This window comes from Filicampus tigris, chromosome 3, assembly GCF_054856515.1.
Source record: "Filicampus tigris isolate MCC_2025a chromosome 3, RoL_Ftig_1.0, whole genome shotgun sequence".
Classification (NCBI taxonomy): Eukaryota; Metazoa; Chordata; class Actinopteri; order Syngnathiformes; family Syngnathidae; genus Filicampus; species Filicampus tigris.
The window spans coordinates 26,235,255-26,251,367 of record NC_141219.1 but is presented as its reverse complement, the minus strand read 5'-3'; the positions used below and the strand labels follow the sequence as shown (position 1 = coordinate 26,251,367).

General features: G+C 40.2%; 1 protein-coding gene across 2 annotated transcripts in view; it reads left to right on the top strand.

Moving 5' to 3' along the window:
* igdcc3 (immunoglobulin superfamily, DCC subclass, member 3) overlaps positions 1–16,113 on the top strand; it is an 82,605-nt gene that overhangs the window by 58,426 nt on the left and 8,066 nt on the right. For both annotated transcript variants that reach the window (XM_086026798.1, XM_086026799.1), the window contains one exon: positions 2,083–2,248. In XM_086026798.1, the coding sequence (XP_085882924.1) occupies positions 2,083–2,248 (166 nt within the window). The remainder of the gene's footprint in view (positions 1–2,082; positions 2,249–16,113) is intronic.

Genomic DNA, 16,113 nt, shown 5'->3' with positions numbered 1-16,113 from the left:
TTGCCGCCCTTACAAAGGTTTGGAATTTATGTATTATGGGTTATAATACTATTATCCGACATCTTTACTGATCTCTATGTGTAAAAGTGGAATCTTCTGTGTAAAGATAAACAAAAAAGTCACTCAGTCGTTCAAACATCTGCTTTGGCCAAACATTCATCCATCCATTTCTGAATTATTAGGTTACTTATTGTTTCATGCATATTAACAGGTGGGCCATGACATATATGATTCTGGACAGTTCACACCATGGTCACTCAAACTATATATGATCCATCCATCCATCCGTCCATCCTTCCATCCGTCTGTCCATCCATCCATCCATCCATCCATCCATCCATCCATCCATCCATCCATCCATCTTAAACAGGGAAGCCCAGACTTCCCTCTCCCAAGCCACTTCGGTGTCATATTTATGAATGGAATACCATGAGGTCCACCACGCACGTCCCACGGAGCACCGAATGTGCCTGTCTGCCTGCGCCTCAGTTAAATTCACCAAAATTGCATTAGACCACCAGCGCTGCAAAATAGACCACCTTTAAGCCCGGTCAAAATTTAGTCTACTTTCTGTCAGCAAATTATCAGGTGCATTGAGCCAGAGGCTGCTTCGTGCGCCAGCACAAACACGCTATTCTGGATTTGCGCTGGCACATAAATGAAGTTCCACCCGTTTTCACACCGGGCGCCATTCCACCAAAATATTGCTCATAGTCTCTCCAGTGTGTCCTGGTCCCAGGGCCTCTTCCCAGTGGAATGTGCCTGGAACACCTCACCAGGGAAGCGTGCATTAAGTATCCTAACAAGGTGCCCTAGCTACCTCATCTGGCTCCTCTTGTTGCGGAGGAGAAGCAGCTTGACTATGAGCCCCTCCCTGATGGCCAAGCTTCTCACCCTATCTCTAAGTGACAGACAAGACACCCTGAGGAGAAAACTCATTTTAGCCACGTGTAGAGCTTCACTTTTCGGCTCAGCTGCTTATTCACCACAACAGACCGATACAGAGTCTACATCACTGCCTCCGCTGCACCAATTTGCCTGTTGTTCAGAACAAGCCTTCAATATAATTGAACGCCTCCAATATAATTGAATGCCTCTTAGGGCAGGTTTTCATTCTCGACCAGGGGTGGGCGATCCACCATTATCTGACTGACTACTATTGGTCGGAGATTTGGAGGTGCTAATTCTCATCCAAACCGCTTGGCTGCGGACCACTCCAGTGAGAGTAGATCACGGCTTTATGAAATCAACATCACATCATCTGCAAAAAGTACAGATGTAATCCTGTGGTCACCAAACCGGACCCCCTAAATGCCTTGGCTGTGCCTAGAAATAGTCTCCACAAAGGTCATTGCCTACCTATTGCCTGCTCAGAGAGGGTACCATAAATGATATTTTCATAATAAATATTTTCCCTGCCAACACATACAGTACATACGCCCAGGTCCCATTAGATAAACATGATCATGAGGCATTATTCCAACATTATGCTCTGCAGCTTTCTACCCTCTAGTGTTGACTGTGAGATATCATCAAAACACGCTTTATTAATAAGCATACGCATAAATAATGCAGCGCAATATTTAAAATCGCCATTCTAATTAAAGCGGCAACCAAAATGAAACTAAAGCAGATGTAACTGTAATTACTTACTGTGATTTAAAGTATCCATAAAGTCCGTGCCTAGTTCCATATGAATAAGTTATCACCTCTAATTGGCCACTGGTGCTTTCCTGTAGTATGGGACGAGACATAATATGATGAAACTGCAGTTTACTTCCATGTGCTAAAGTGTTTTAAAGCACATTAGGGCTAACAAATGTTCTCTTGCTTCCACCTCTGTGCCTCTATTTCCCTGTTTTGCATTAGAATGACATCTCATAATTATGCTAACTGACGTCATATTGCAACTGTGAAACAACATTCCGACCAAATTGTAGAGCTTCTTTGTGTGGATAACTAGTAGTTTGTGAGATCTACACTCTAGTATGTCAAAGTATTCTGCTAATACATTCTTTTTAGTTTATATCGTAGTGTCCTTTGGTGAGACTCTTCTGTTTGACATTTGCATTTTGTTTTCAGCACCTGCAGAGTTTATTCACCCTCCACAGTCCATTGCTCGACCTGTGGGGACCACCGCTATCTTCACCTGCCAAGCCCAGGGTGAGCCTGAGCCCCATCTTACCTGGCTGAAGAACGGCCAGATCCTGGAGCCTGACGGCCATGTCAAACTCAGGAACAACAACAGGTAAAATAACAAAAAAAACAACAACTCTGTTTTCTTATCTCACATTTTAAAAAATGGTTAAAACAATGAAACCCTCGAGTTTAATGTGGCACTGTAGATCTGTCACTGCTTGTATTTCAGTTACATTTTGCACTTTGGCAATAGCAAAGAAACCAAAACAGTAAAAAAATAATAATTAAAAAAATTGTAATATGGGAAACCACCAGGCAAATATATATTGTGTACGTATCTGTGTGTGTGTGTGTGTGTATAGGGCTGCTCGATTAAGCGATTTTGAACCGTAACCGAATTTTCTGGATAAAACGATGTTAAAAATGTTCAAAACGGCACATTCGATTTTGTTATTTTTGGTGTATCTAAGCTACCGTAGTTTCCTCTGCATTTCCGCTTCCTCCCACGAGCGCGCAGTCCGAAACAACGACAACATCCATGGCTACCGGCAATTCTGCTATTTGCTCAGGCAAGTTAGCGTTTAGTTAATAAATCGGGCAAAAATAGATCTGTAGTGTAGTGTGTGCCACACATGTACAATACAACCCGCGAGCAAGTAACTCAACGTCTGAAAGGCGTCCCTTTTTTTCTCCTCTACAACGGACCTCTGGCCATCCAGTGCTCCCGTAAGCTTAACAGTGTATTGTATTATTGAGTGATAGTTCTGCACTAATCATTGATTTATGTTTAAGTAAGACCAGGGAGAAAGGTGAAAGGCTAGTCACTAGCTGGTTGGCAAAATGACTTGCTGACAGACTGTTTGGTTTACAGACTTGACTGTCTACCTTCTCTCATGATTTCGTTTCAGATGGTGTATGCACTTTCTTCTTTCATTATTGGTTTGATTAAGAACAGATCTGAAATCTATTGTGTAAATAAAATGCTGTTAATCCCAATGGATTGTTCTGTGAGTATTAAGTTAAATTGACTGGCATTTTGAGTTCAAAGAAAAAAAATTAAGTTTAAATAAAGGACATTCAAAATACTTCATTTTTCATTATTTTTTATTTTACAAAGAAATCGTAATCGTAAAATCGTGTTTGAGAGAAAATAATCATACATAGATAGGGAAAAATGGGCTTCCGACTATGCTTAGTCCCACTATTCTGGGTTTTCGTCCGTCCCTGTAATGGTCCCTAACTGGGTCAAGTACCGACGGACGTGTTGTGTTGGGTTATTTTTTTTTTAAAAGCGTTACAACGGAGCCGCCTTATTAACTGCCTGCAGCAACGCTGTTGAGTCCTTTTTTTTCTAACATTGAACTCACAGGCAGAGTCTCCCCTCTAGTAGGTCAACACATGTAATACCCAGGATTACACCACAGGACCCCCATTTCACTGACGACTGACAGAAACACACCCTGTCTTGCCTGTGTAATCTGGGATAAAGTCTGTGTGGAGGGTAGGAAAATAGTGGGCTGCAATTTTCTTTTGTTAATTAATTGTTAACATTCAGTTCATACCTTATCACTTTATATGCGAAGTATGTCCCTGTGTGGGACATCTGTAGAGTCGAAAAATCTCTCCAAGCTGTCATTTTTGCGCATGCACACGCCGCCGTACGCTTAAAGCTACGACCCGGAAGTGGAAGTCTTCTTCTCCTAAAATAACATTGTATTATTTTGCAATGATTATTTTTATTGAGAAATAATAAAGTTGATGGACGGAAACGGTAACGGAAGCCCGTTTAAAATAATTAAAAATATATATATATCAAGCCTCTAACACATTTATATATATATATATATATATATATATATATATATATATATATATATATATATATATATATATATATATATATATATATATACACTGTATATATATATTATATATATATGTGTGTTAGAGGCTTGATAACACTTTTTTATGTGTGCAGATCTTAATGATGCAATTAAGTAACGTTTAGACATTAAGAAAATACTATTTTGCATTGCCTGGTTGTGATAAATTCCTCTGGGTGGCATTTCTCCATCAGCCTGGTCATTTTTACACTGCCTGATTTAATGCATGTCTTTGTGTGTGTAAACCATATTGGATGCTTTCCCATGGTGGTCCCCTTGAGTGCAATGAGTTTTGTAAGAGCATGTTTTCACACGATAAAGTCCACATGCTGCAATGACCATTTTATTGGTTTACGGGATATGGCATTGCAAATGCATCTCAAAGATAATTTAGATGATTAATTGCCCACTGTACCAGCTTGTACCCACCTACCTTTTATTGTCATGTATTTGCATGAACTGTGGCAGCGCAATATTGCATGTGGTTAGCAGTTAGCGGCAAAGAGGTTCTGGTTTGCTTCTCTACTTGTGTAGTTCATGTGTTGTGTGTTTGCCTGTGTTTTATCAGAGGCGTAAGGCTTCCTCCCATATCCCAAGGTTAACTGAATAGTAATAATACAACCCCAATTCCACTGAAGTTTGGGACGTTGTGTAAAATGTACATAAAAACAGAATTTTCAAATCATGTTCGACCTATATTTAATTGAATAGACTACAAAGACAAGCTATTCAATGTTCAAATGTTAATGTTAATGTGATGCTGCTAAACTTTATTGCTTTTAGCAAATAATCATGAACTTAGTATTTTATGGCTGCAACACATTTAAAAAGAAGCTGGGACAGGATCATGTTACAACTGTGTCACCCTTTCTTTGAACAACATTCAAAAAATTGAGTACACTAAATGTTGAAGCTTTGTAGGTGGAATACTCTCCCATTCGTGCTTGATGTACAGCTTCAGCTTCTGGGATCTCCGTTGTCATATTTTACACTTCATAATACGGCACACATTTTCAATGGGAGACAGGTCTGGACTGCAGGCAGGCCAGTCTAGTACCCACACTCTTTTACCACAAAGCCACTCTTTTGCAACACGAACAGAATGTGGTTTGGCATTTGTCTTGCTGAAATAAGATGGGGCGTCCATAACTAAGATTTTGAATCGCAGCACATGTTTCTCCAAAACCTGTATGTACCTCTCAGCATTAATGGTGCTTTCGAAGAACTGTAAGTTACCCATGCCATTGGCACTAACACAGCCGCATACCATCGCAGATGCTGGCTTTTGAACTTTGCGTCCATAACAGTCCGGATGGTTCTTTTCCTCTTTGATGTCCAAATTTCCCAAAACAATTTGAAATTTAGACTCGTCAGACTACAGAAGACTTTTCCACTTTGCATCAGTCCATCTTACATGAGGTCGGGCCGAGAGGAGTTTGTGGGTGTTGCTGATAAAAGGCTTTTGCGTTGCATAGTAGAGTTTTACGTTCCAATGCGGATGTAGCGCTGAACTGTATTTACTGAAATTGGGTTTCTGAAGTGTTCCTGAGCCAATGTGGTGATATCATTTACACAATGATGTTGGTTTTTGATGCAGTGCTGTCTGAGGGATCGAAGGTCGCCGCCATTCAATGTTGGGTTTTGGCCTTGCCGCTTACATGGAGTGATTTCTCCAGATTCTCTCAACCTTTCATTTTGGAGATTTTGGATCATAGATGATGAAATCCCTAAATTCCTTGCAATTGTGCAACAAGGAACATTGTCCTTAAACCTTGGGAATCCAGGTCCAGAAAGTAAAATCCTTGCAACAGTTTGGCTTGAGCCACAGGTGCTTCTAATCAACTGAGCTCATCTACTTGCCGGTTGAGTAGAAGCACCTGTGGCTAAAGCCAAACTGTGGCAGGGTTTTTACTTTCTGGACCTGGATTTCCCATCTCTACCTTAAACCAGGGGTCTTCAATCCTGTTCCTAGAGGGCCATTTTCCTGGCTATCTTACATCCCCGCCCTGCTACAACACACCTGATTCCAGTGACCAGGATCGATGTCCAGCTTCTGCAGACCTTGCTGATTATATTATCATTTGGACCTGGTGCGTTGCAGCTGGGAGAGATGGAAAACTTCCAGAAAACTGTCCCACGAGGAACAGAAGTGAAGACCCCTGCCTTAAATTGTTCGACAATTTTCTCACTCACCTTTCCCCATCTTTGCTTGTGAATGACAGAGCAATTGAGGAAATCTCATTTTATACCTAATCATAGCACCCACCAGCTCCCAATTAGCCTGTTCGCCTGTGCGATGCAGGTGTTTGATGAGCATTCCTCAACTTTCTCAGTCTTTTATGTCACTTGTCCCAGCTTTTTTGGAACGTGTTCTAGCCATAAAAATGTTCATGATTATTTGCTATTTGTTTCAACATTAAATATCTTGTCTTTATAATGTATTCATTTAAATATAGGTTGAACATGATTTGCAAACTATAGTACAGGCAGTCCTCAAATTACGACGTACGCGAACTATGACGTTTCGACTTTATGACGCCCGTGCCTCCTCCTCCATTTCGTCCCCAACACCATAGTACTACGTTTACATGCATTCAATATTCGGGTTAAAGTCAAAATTCTAATTTCTGAAACATTCTGAATAATCCGTTTACATGATTGAGCGGACAGAGTTGCTCCGGCATTTGAATAACCCACTGTGTATGGCGTAATTTCCGCTTGGTACTTTCAACTGTCAATAAAACGCTTGATATTCATGTCACTCACCACATGAATGAAGCAGCCGCTTTCCTCCTCGCTCCAAAAGTGTACTTTTGTACTGCGTCTCTGAGCTTGTTTACCTCTGCTTATGTATTTGCGATGGGAAAAACGCACTCCCGCATACAAGCACTTGCTATACTACAAAGATCAGCATTTCTTGCGGTTGAGCAATGAGCATGTGCAGAGTGTCTCGATCGTGTCTCTTCGCGATCCGGCAGTATCTTTGCCTTTTTCGCCCTCCAATCCTCTTTCTCCTTAGCAGTAATACTAAGTACAGCATCTTATGCTTTTTATTTTAATGTATTTTCTTTTTTTATACAAAGGATTTTTACGTAAATTTCGACTTTAACGGTGAAATCCGACAAACGCGGAAATTCGTGTTACATTGCCAGTGTAGGACCGGAACTCGTTCGTAAAATGAGGACTCCCTGTATTCTGTTTTTATTTACATTTTACTTCACGTTTTTTATGCATGGTAATGACATGATGTCATCTTTAGTTACATCTCCATGAAATGAGATTGAAAAGCCTCGTCTCATCTTTTCCCCCAAATACTGTATTTCTACCTCCTACACATTTACTTCCGTAAACACTATGTCGTGAGTGACGTCATCTCTTCTTCTGAGCATGCGGGTCACTTTGGGGATGCATATGTTCACACGCCAGGCAAAAATCGTATTTTACAAAAAAATCCAAATCGAGCATTTAGACCTGCAGTGTGAAACTAGCGAAACTAACATTGTCCTGCTTTTAAAAGCCGTTACAACGATCTGACGGCTTAAGTTAGTCTACTGATATTTACCACCAAAGATTTTGAATGTTCATCTTTAGCATCATTTAAAAAATATGAATTTTAGAAAATTAAATTATTTCTTTAAAATCCTTCTTGAGGTTTATTATCTAACAAGTGAAGATTATCAACACTTACTGTAATTAGTAATTACATTATTCAACATGTAGTTTACCTTTTCAACCACTTTTATACTCATATGTTGTGATGAAAACCGTCACCCATGTCTTTCTCCTGTTGATCATAGTTTTGATACTATTAGATTAGCCACATTTTAAGTCCATTTTTTTGTAACAATTATGATTATTACAAACTTCTTAATCACTTACGTTGATTTCGGAATAAGTCAAATTTGGCCAATTCACAACATAAAACGTTGCATAAATCTTTTACCCTTCTTACAAATTACGGCTAATTGTATTCATGTCACAAATCTCTATTCAGTGATATGCTCTATTTTGTTAGGTGGTTAGACTTTTTTCACAACATACCTACGTCATGTAAAGTGTTATGATATCAGGTTTTGGACAGATGTGATACTGGTTTGGCTGTCATGTGCATGTCTCGGGTTGTCCAAGGAACGCTCAGGGAGTTTGTATGAATGCAGAAATGAAAATCTGTGAAATCCGACGCATGGAAAATAGAAGGAACATTGACTATAACTACTGTAAACACCGCTCAATGTTTCATAGATCCAGCACATGTACTTTTTCATGCATTCTGTAACACACGACTCCGTGCAGGAGCATGCGAGGGACTAAACACTATTCATCGCTTTATTATTCAAGTAGGAAGTAAGTGTTTTGCATATGCATGAAAAAGATCAATAGCTGCAGCGTAGTGCAGCAAGTACATTGAGCAGACACGACCATCACTCACATGCCTGATCCACTTCCATTTGCCTCCTCCGGCCGACACTTTACTAGTCAGAGAGAAGAAAAAAGGAGTGGAAAGGAAACAAATGACAGACCATGTTTTGTTGTGCTGGGGGGTGAAATGATAAGTGGGCAAAATGAGCAAATGAGAAGATAAAGTGGGTTTCTACTTGCCACTATTAGTGTATGACCTGCTATAATGTGGATGTCACGCTTCACAAAGTATTCTTTGATTGCTGAGGGAACCGAGCATCATTTTGAAAGCTACCATTAGCTAATTAGCTCGTAAACTGCTAGTTGACCGTGAAAAGCTTTCTGCCATTTAAGAGTAGATTTGCATCTTTAAAATTTCCCGTGTGTCGTTAAGGGTACAAATAGGCTTTGTAGCTTGGGCAATGAAAATGGTTTAAGATAATTTCCAATCAAGGAAATGTGAGGTTCTTATGTCTCACTGGAGACTATGTCCAAAGAAATGTTGATTCCCTATTACCTAGTAATTATTTTATGTTACGTTCTGCTTGAATTGAGACAAAGTGGGGTAGTCCCCCTAAAAGATGGGGCTACAGTGAAAAACACTTTCTGTGCTTGGCATTACGGTACATTATTTCTTATGTCTATTCATGCCACCTGCAGGAATGGAGTGGCGTGGTATTGCTCAACATCTTTAGGGTTGGTTGCTCTTGGTGCTGGTCGACACACAACTGAGTTACGTTCTGTTTTCTACTCCATTCAAGTGAAATAATCAATTATACATACAGTATACTCATTTAATGTATAGTTTTTTCTACATTTTCTGCCTTGCTCAGTCCAGTAGTTTGTTGTGGCAGTGATAATATGTTAAGTGTTTGCACAAGAGATGCCAAAAGAATAACCTAAGTCCCAAAGCGTGGCAATAATGTAAGCAAGATAATAACAGCTCCATGTCTTTTCAACAAAAATAGATACAGGCAGTCCTCGAATTACGACGTTTCGACTTTTACGACGCCCGTGCCACTTCCTCTTCTCTTTTGTCCCCAGCACCATAGTGACTACGTTTACATGCAGTCAATATTCGGGTTAAGGTCAAAATTCCGATATCTGCAACATTCTGAATATCCCGTTTACATGATTGAGCGGATGGAATTGCTCCGGCATTTGTGTACGGCGACCCACGGCGTCATGACTCAAACTGACGTCATTTCCGCTTGTTACTTTCAACTGTCAATTAAACACTCGATATTCATGTCACTCACCACATGAAGGGAGCCTCCTCGCTCCAAAAGTGTGCTTTTGTGCTGTGTCTCTGAGCATGTTTACCTCTGCTTGGGTATTTGCGGCGGTTGCTCGCCAAACAGCGCAAACAAAAAGAAAGACATTTTGAACATTTCAGATTGCCCAATAATATGTAAAAGTAACACACACTCATGTGGACAGACCAATAGTATAGATTTTTGAAAAATATGAAATTCACCAAAATGTGACTTGCAAGGTATTGGCCCGATGCCAGCGATATACAGTGTTATACTGTATTATTGAACGTTTTGCATGGCCAGGGATTTCAGGTTCCAACAGCCTATTTTTTCCTGCTCATTGGGTCTGGGGTACAGACAGGAAGATAAGTTTTACCTCATGCTCAAACAGCCTCTGTAATGTGGATTGCTTTTATTGCTGCGTAGCAGAGACGCAGAGCGGATGGGAAATCGTGGCGCTAGGCATTTTACCTCCTGAACCAAGCCAAAACAAAAGTAATCATATGTAAATTGTATTCAGCCGCTCTGGGCAGGACGATGCCTCTCTTCTCATAATACAGTATAGTATATTGGTGTTATGACAGGGAAGCCGGAATATATTGTGAGTGCAACAGACCAATTTCAATTAATGTATGGTCGGTATGGGCGTGTGTGTTTGCGCAACAATACGCACACCGCAACGTTTTTCAGCTCCTCATCTCTCATGACCTTCAAGAGGAAATCGGACAAGGGTAGGAAGGGGAATCGATTGTATATTTCATTCATGCACACGCGCGCGCACATCCGCTCTAACACACACACAAAGGCACTTACATGCACGCACACAGATTAATCAAAAAGCGAGTGAGCATGTATGCGCACAAATAGCTCAGCAGTGCTATTATTCATTTGGTGAGCACATACATGAACTTAAAAATTCACAAATGTGTTGCCCTTTGCACTTTACATAGGAGGCAAATGCTGAATGTGATGTCAGCTCATACCTGATTGGCTGCTTATGTAAATGGACATGGCCACTCAGGGAAAGGTGTTTGTTCTCACATGTTGACAGATGTTTAAAACACACGCACGCGTACACGTACACCTGTGCTGTGTGCTTGCTGAGACATTAAAACACACTTGTTTCAAGTTTGGTTGTTGACTCTTTCATTCTAACCATTATTGGTTGAATGATATTCTATTGATCTTTGTAGTATTGGGAAAGAAAGGAAAATGACTCGGGTTTTTTAATTGAAGGCTATCATTCGAGGTAGCAGGCTTCTTTGCAAACTGCACATTTTCCCACAAACTACTCTTAAAGGCTCTTTCTTTTGGTTTTCATTCTTTTGGCTGGCTTTCTTTCACCAAGAGCCGTCTTTTCTTGTTTGCAGCCCCTCTTTGCACCCCACATGAATCATGGAGAGCTAGGGGCTTGGGCATTGGCCTTGACCTCCGACCTAGCCTGTAATCAGTCATACCACGGGCCCTTCCCTCCTCTCAGGCCACAGACGGCTCATTGACCGTCTCCCCTCCACTTTCCCCCACCTTTTCCTCCTGTTCCTCTCTTTGTCCTATTCCCTCATAGCTGGATTGAGAATGGCCATGCTGTTTTTTTAATGGGGTGCTGCGCAGAGACAATGGCGAGCAAGCACGCCCTCAGAGATGGAACAACAGAGCCAAGGCCCCACTGTCTGACACACTGGCCTTATGCATCAATCCGTGAAACGACCTTGAACTGATGGGTAAATGATGGTGTCATCCTGTCAGGAGAGGACAGACCGGCTTTGGAGCTCATGCAAGACAAGCAAACAACACCCTCCCCCCCATTCCCCAAATCCCCAAACACTTTGTCTTTCACTCTTTCCATCCATCTGTGTCTTTGCATCTTGGGATACTTTATAGTTACATACTTACAAGCAACACCAGGCTATCACCTTTTTAAAAAGTCAATTTCTGTTTCATGTGATATTTGTGACACAACAGGGATTCAGCCATAAGCCCACCAGATCCCATTCATCCCTGTGGCATTTTCTTTCCTGGTAGGAAAGAATGTGGTTTGCATTAACAGCTGCAGAATGACTAACACCTACTTCAAAGAGAAGCATTTTGGGTGGAAATAATCACCGCGCTCATCATCCACCAATGATCTTTAGAAAGTGTCAAAAAAGAACAGTTAGCCCAAACAAGATGCCGACATAGAAAAGCCTATTTAAATTGTCATCAAGCAATAATTAGCTTCAATTTTAAGCATCAAACAAAACAAAATGTACCTTTACAAATGACACTTGATCCCACAAAAATTGGTTAAAGTAGTGGTTGCCCTATTGTGCTGCAAATATTTTTAAATATGTCTCTCCAAGATACAGTTCTATACCAGTGCAAAGTAGAATCACATTAATAAAGACATTAATTAATACATTAATTAAAAGCTCTCTGACAGCGTGAGCTAAAGTGAGCAATGTTTGATGCAGCTCTTGATTTGGCTCTCGTAACATTGTTCTTCATGCGTTGTTGTAAATTATGAGTGTTTTATAATAAATATCACATGACAACAAGAACCATGTCCCTCACTTGCTCTCCAAATGTGGAAAAGACTAAAAACTCCTTTCTGAATGTCTGACCGATTTTTTTGCCAGCAGATGTGGCATTTCTTAAGACTACACGTCGGCAGTATCATTATGTGCAAGCATGTGTGTGCGCATACAAGGCTACTGTACCTGTTGAAAACAATTAGTATATTGATAGGTTTCCCTTGAATTCCCCCCACACACTCTGACTGTGTTGGTAATGGCATTAGGTCGGGCTTCCCCGGCGGCCCCTCTCTCGTCTATGGCGCCCGGTCTGCAAACACTTCATCCGTTGCTGCTATGAAAGTCTGTCGGAAATGTGATGGTTGAGTAGTGAGTGGAGGCCTGGAGTCTGCGGCCACTTCTGAGGTCAGAGGTGATATTGGCTTAGAGAGGGCGTTAATGCAAAAGGCCTCTTTGACCTGATTGTTTTCCAGATTCGGTCCACCTGGCAGACACAAGAGTACAATTATGCCTCCATCGCACAGTTTATCCTGCCCCTCATTAGAAACAGTAATGATGTAATTGTATGTATTTAAAAAGGAAATGGAATCATTCACCCCTCCATTTTGGCCAGGTGACCAAGAAGTGCACTTCCCTCTGAAGCTGCTTTTGGGTCGACCATGCCTGTCGTCCTAAAATACCACTTTCCACATGTTCAGTAAAAAGCTCCACAAGATTGCAAATGATGGATTATGTACTCTGAACAAAGCTCTTCTTTGTGCTCACACTTGCGTGCTTTTGGAAATATACATACACACACATACAGTATTCGGCGATGTTCAAAAGATCCTGTCAGTTGTGAAAATGTTGTGACAGTTGTTGTGAAACTTATTTCCACAGATATGAAAACCAAAGGTCAACGGATATTGTTGCTCTTGTTTAAATTAAATATGACAAGTAATTATTGTTTCATGAAATTAAATCCTGACCAAGACCAACATAACCTTAAATGTGTTGAAGATGAGGCCTTGGCACATTTTGACGTTATCAGTTATGGAACCATATTTTCTTATGTAAGTAAGTCAGGGATGGGCCACTTAAATGATGGAGGGGGCCACAATTTTTCATCAGTGCTACTGGGGGGCCACATAGGACCACATATATTTCTCACAAGATGTATGACTAAAATGACATTTTAAATATGGACAAAATATGTGCTCCTAATATTTCATTTTTCATAATACATTTCTCAATGCATTTATGAAATATAAAAGATCCAGCCTTCTATGACAAAGTTGAAACAATCCAAAAACAACCACATATACAGATTTTTTGTTCAGTTTGTTTCTCCCAGTACAAAGGGCTCTTGTGCATAACATTACCATAAAAGGATGGCACAAAACTGCTGAACAGCAAATTAACATTGTGTGCAAGAACTCATTTTATTCCGTTTTCACCAAAATCAAGTCTTTCAAAATTGTAAATTATCAGGTACTAGCCTGCATGTCATTCCAAATCTGGAAAAAACATATTAACTACATTACGTTGTAGTATAGGTAGTATAGGGCGGTATAAGGCCAGGAATGACTAAGCCATGTCTGCCATCTAGTGGTTAAATGATATTACAACTAAAAACAATCCAATGGAATCCAACTATTCATGGGTGACAGGGCTGGCCTGCAAATAGCGAAAATCTGGGTATAATTGACGTCAAATGGAATGCATTGCAATTATCATTATTAGTTTTTTGTAACTCCTCAAAAATCAGCAAAAATGCTGATGGAGGTTTCTTCCAAGACACATTTTCCATGAAAAACGTTGGTTTGATTCCCCCCACCCACACACACACACACACAAAAAGCCCAAAACAAAGATAAAAAATCCTGAATATTGAAAAGAAAATCTGTAAATAAATAAATGTGCATGTCCCGAGCCGAGAGTATTAAGAAGGCCACGGTAGTAAGTTTATAATTCCCGAACGATGCCACCCCACCCAAAAAGTGGACATGGGCCACCAGTTTCCCATTTCTGAGTGTTCCAGTTGGAACCAACACAGCTCACTCTACAAAGCCTCCGAATCAACAGGTGGATTTCTCCCAGCAGTTCAGCACAGACAAAATATCATAATGAACAATGTACTATTTAATTTGAAGTAAAATTTTTAATGTATGCAAATTCCATGAAAATATTTTTGGGGTCACATTACATTTGTTTTTTGCATATGTATTCTTGTCGAGCACCAGCATCAATACAAGAACACTCACGCAACCCGCCCACCCCAACACCCGACCACCCACCTACACACACACACATTCATGTTGTATGTATGCTGCAAATACATATTGTATGATGTACAACCAGTGCAGATAATCCCGGAATGAGAAATCTGATGTGATCGACAAAAAGCAGCCAGTGGCAATGATAGGATGGAAAGAGTATAAAGTAGAAGCACTGAGGGAAAAAAGATTTAGCTTTGTGCTTACAACACGCATGTGTGCAGGGGTGTGTGTGGGTGTGTGTGTGTGTTGGGGTGTGCGTGGGTGGGTGGGTGTGTGTGTGTGTGTGTGTGTGGACACATGAAAGGTCTCAGTGATGTTGGCAATTTATTTATTTTTTAACTCTGAAACCAATTTATGCTCTCCAAAGAGAGTTCCAGCAGATGACAAACCAGGTTGAAATATGTGAACTGGATGAGGTGCGTACATGACGATATCCTTGAATGTGAACCCTCTGCCAGCACACAATGAAAAGCAAGAAAAGAAGAAAATGATTTGCTTTACCATTTGCATGAGAACTGCATAGGAGCATTTTTAGGGGCGGTGCTAATTTTTTAAAAAGGCTTTTTGTACTACTCTGAAGGCAAAAGTCGATGACTGTAACCGAAAAACAGCTTGCACAACAGAACAAACACTCCACATACATATTAAGTACATTAGATCATTTAATAAGGTTCAATACATGTGCTGTACTTGCATTTTCCATGTATATATATTCTTAATTTGAACTACATTTAAAAAATTCTAAGTCTGGTAGTAGTAAGACCGTACTTTTTTTAATGACAAGAGTCATTAATGAATCTTCAGTTCAGCCCATATCTTTCTCAATGTCTCAAAAGAACAAAGCAGTGTGTCTGGGTCATCATAACCGGAGGTGGGTAGAATAGCCAAAAATTGTACTCAAGTAAAAGTACTGTTCCTTCAGAATAATATGACTCAAGTAGTAGTAAAAAGTAGTCATCCAAATAATTACTTGAATAAAACTAAAAAGTACTTGGTGAAAAAACTACTCAAGTACTGAGTAACTGTAGCAACGTCTTATTTATTTTTTATTTTTCTTAAAAACAACCATTCAATCAGGGAAAATACAAAATCCTCTTCAGGCAAATTAAAGTCCATCCAATCAATAAAATGAATTACATTTAATTAAAGGATTAACTTAAAATAATCTTAGAGTAAATTCAAGTACTTTAATAAACAATAAAATAATAATAGTATGAATAAAATAAATAAATTAAGCACAAGTACCACACAATTTCAGCCCCTGCTTTTTTTTTTTTAAAGGCTCCGCAGGCAGAACAACAAAGTAGCCCATGAACTCGTGTAAACTGTGTGTGTGTGTGGGGGTGTGTGTGTGTGTGCGTGTCTGTGTGTGGGCGTGTTTCAGTCTGTGTGTGTCTGACAAAACATGCAAAAACAAACATTTTTCCCAATGAATCTCCTCTTCTGTGTCTGCAACTCTGCATAGTCGGCATTGCTGCGTGACATTTTCGATCCGTTTCATCCGAAAACAACTTTCCCGCAGCTGAAGTTGAATATGATCACGTGACGAGACTGCAGGGCTATGCGGCCATACGGCTACGTTTGATTGGTGAAACACAGTCACATGGTAGAGCCTGGCGCAGGTCTGTGACAAAATAAATGCGCCTTTCTCAGAGAGAGAGAGAGAGAG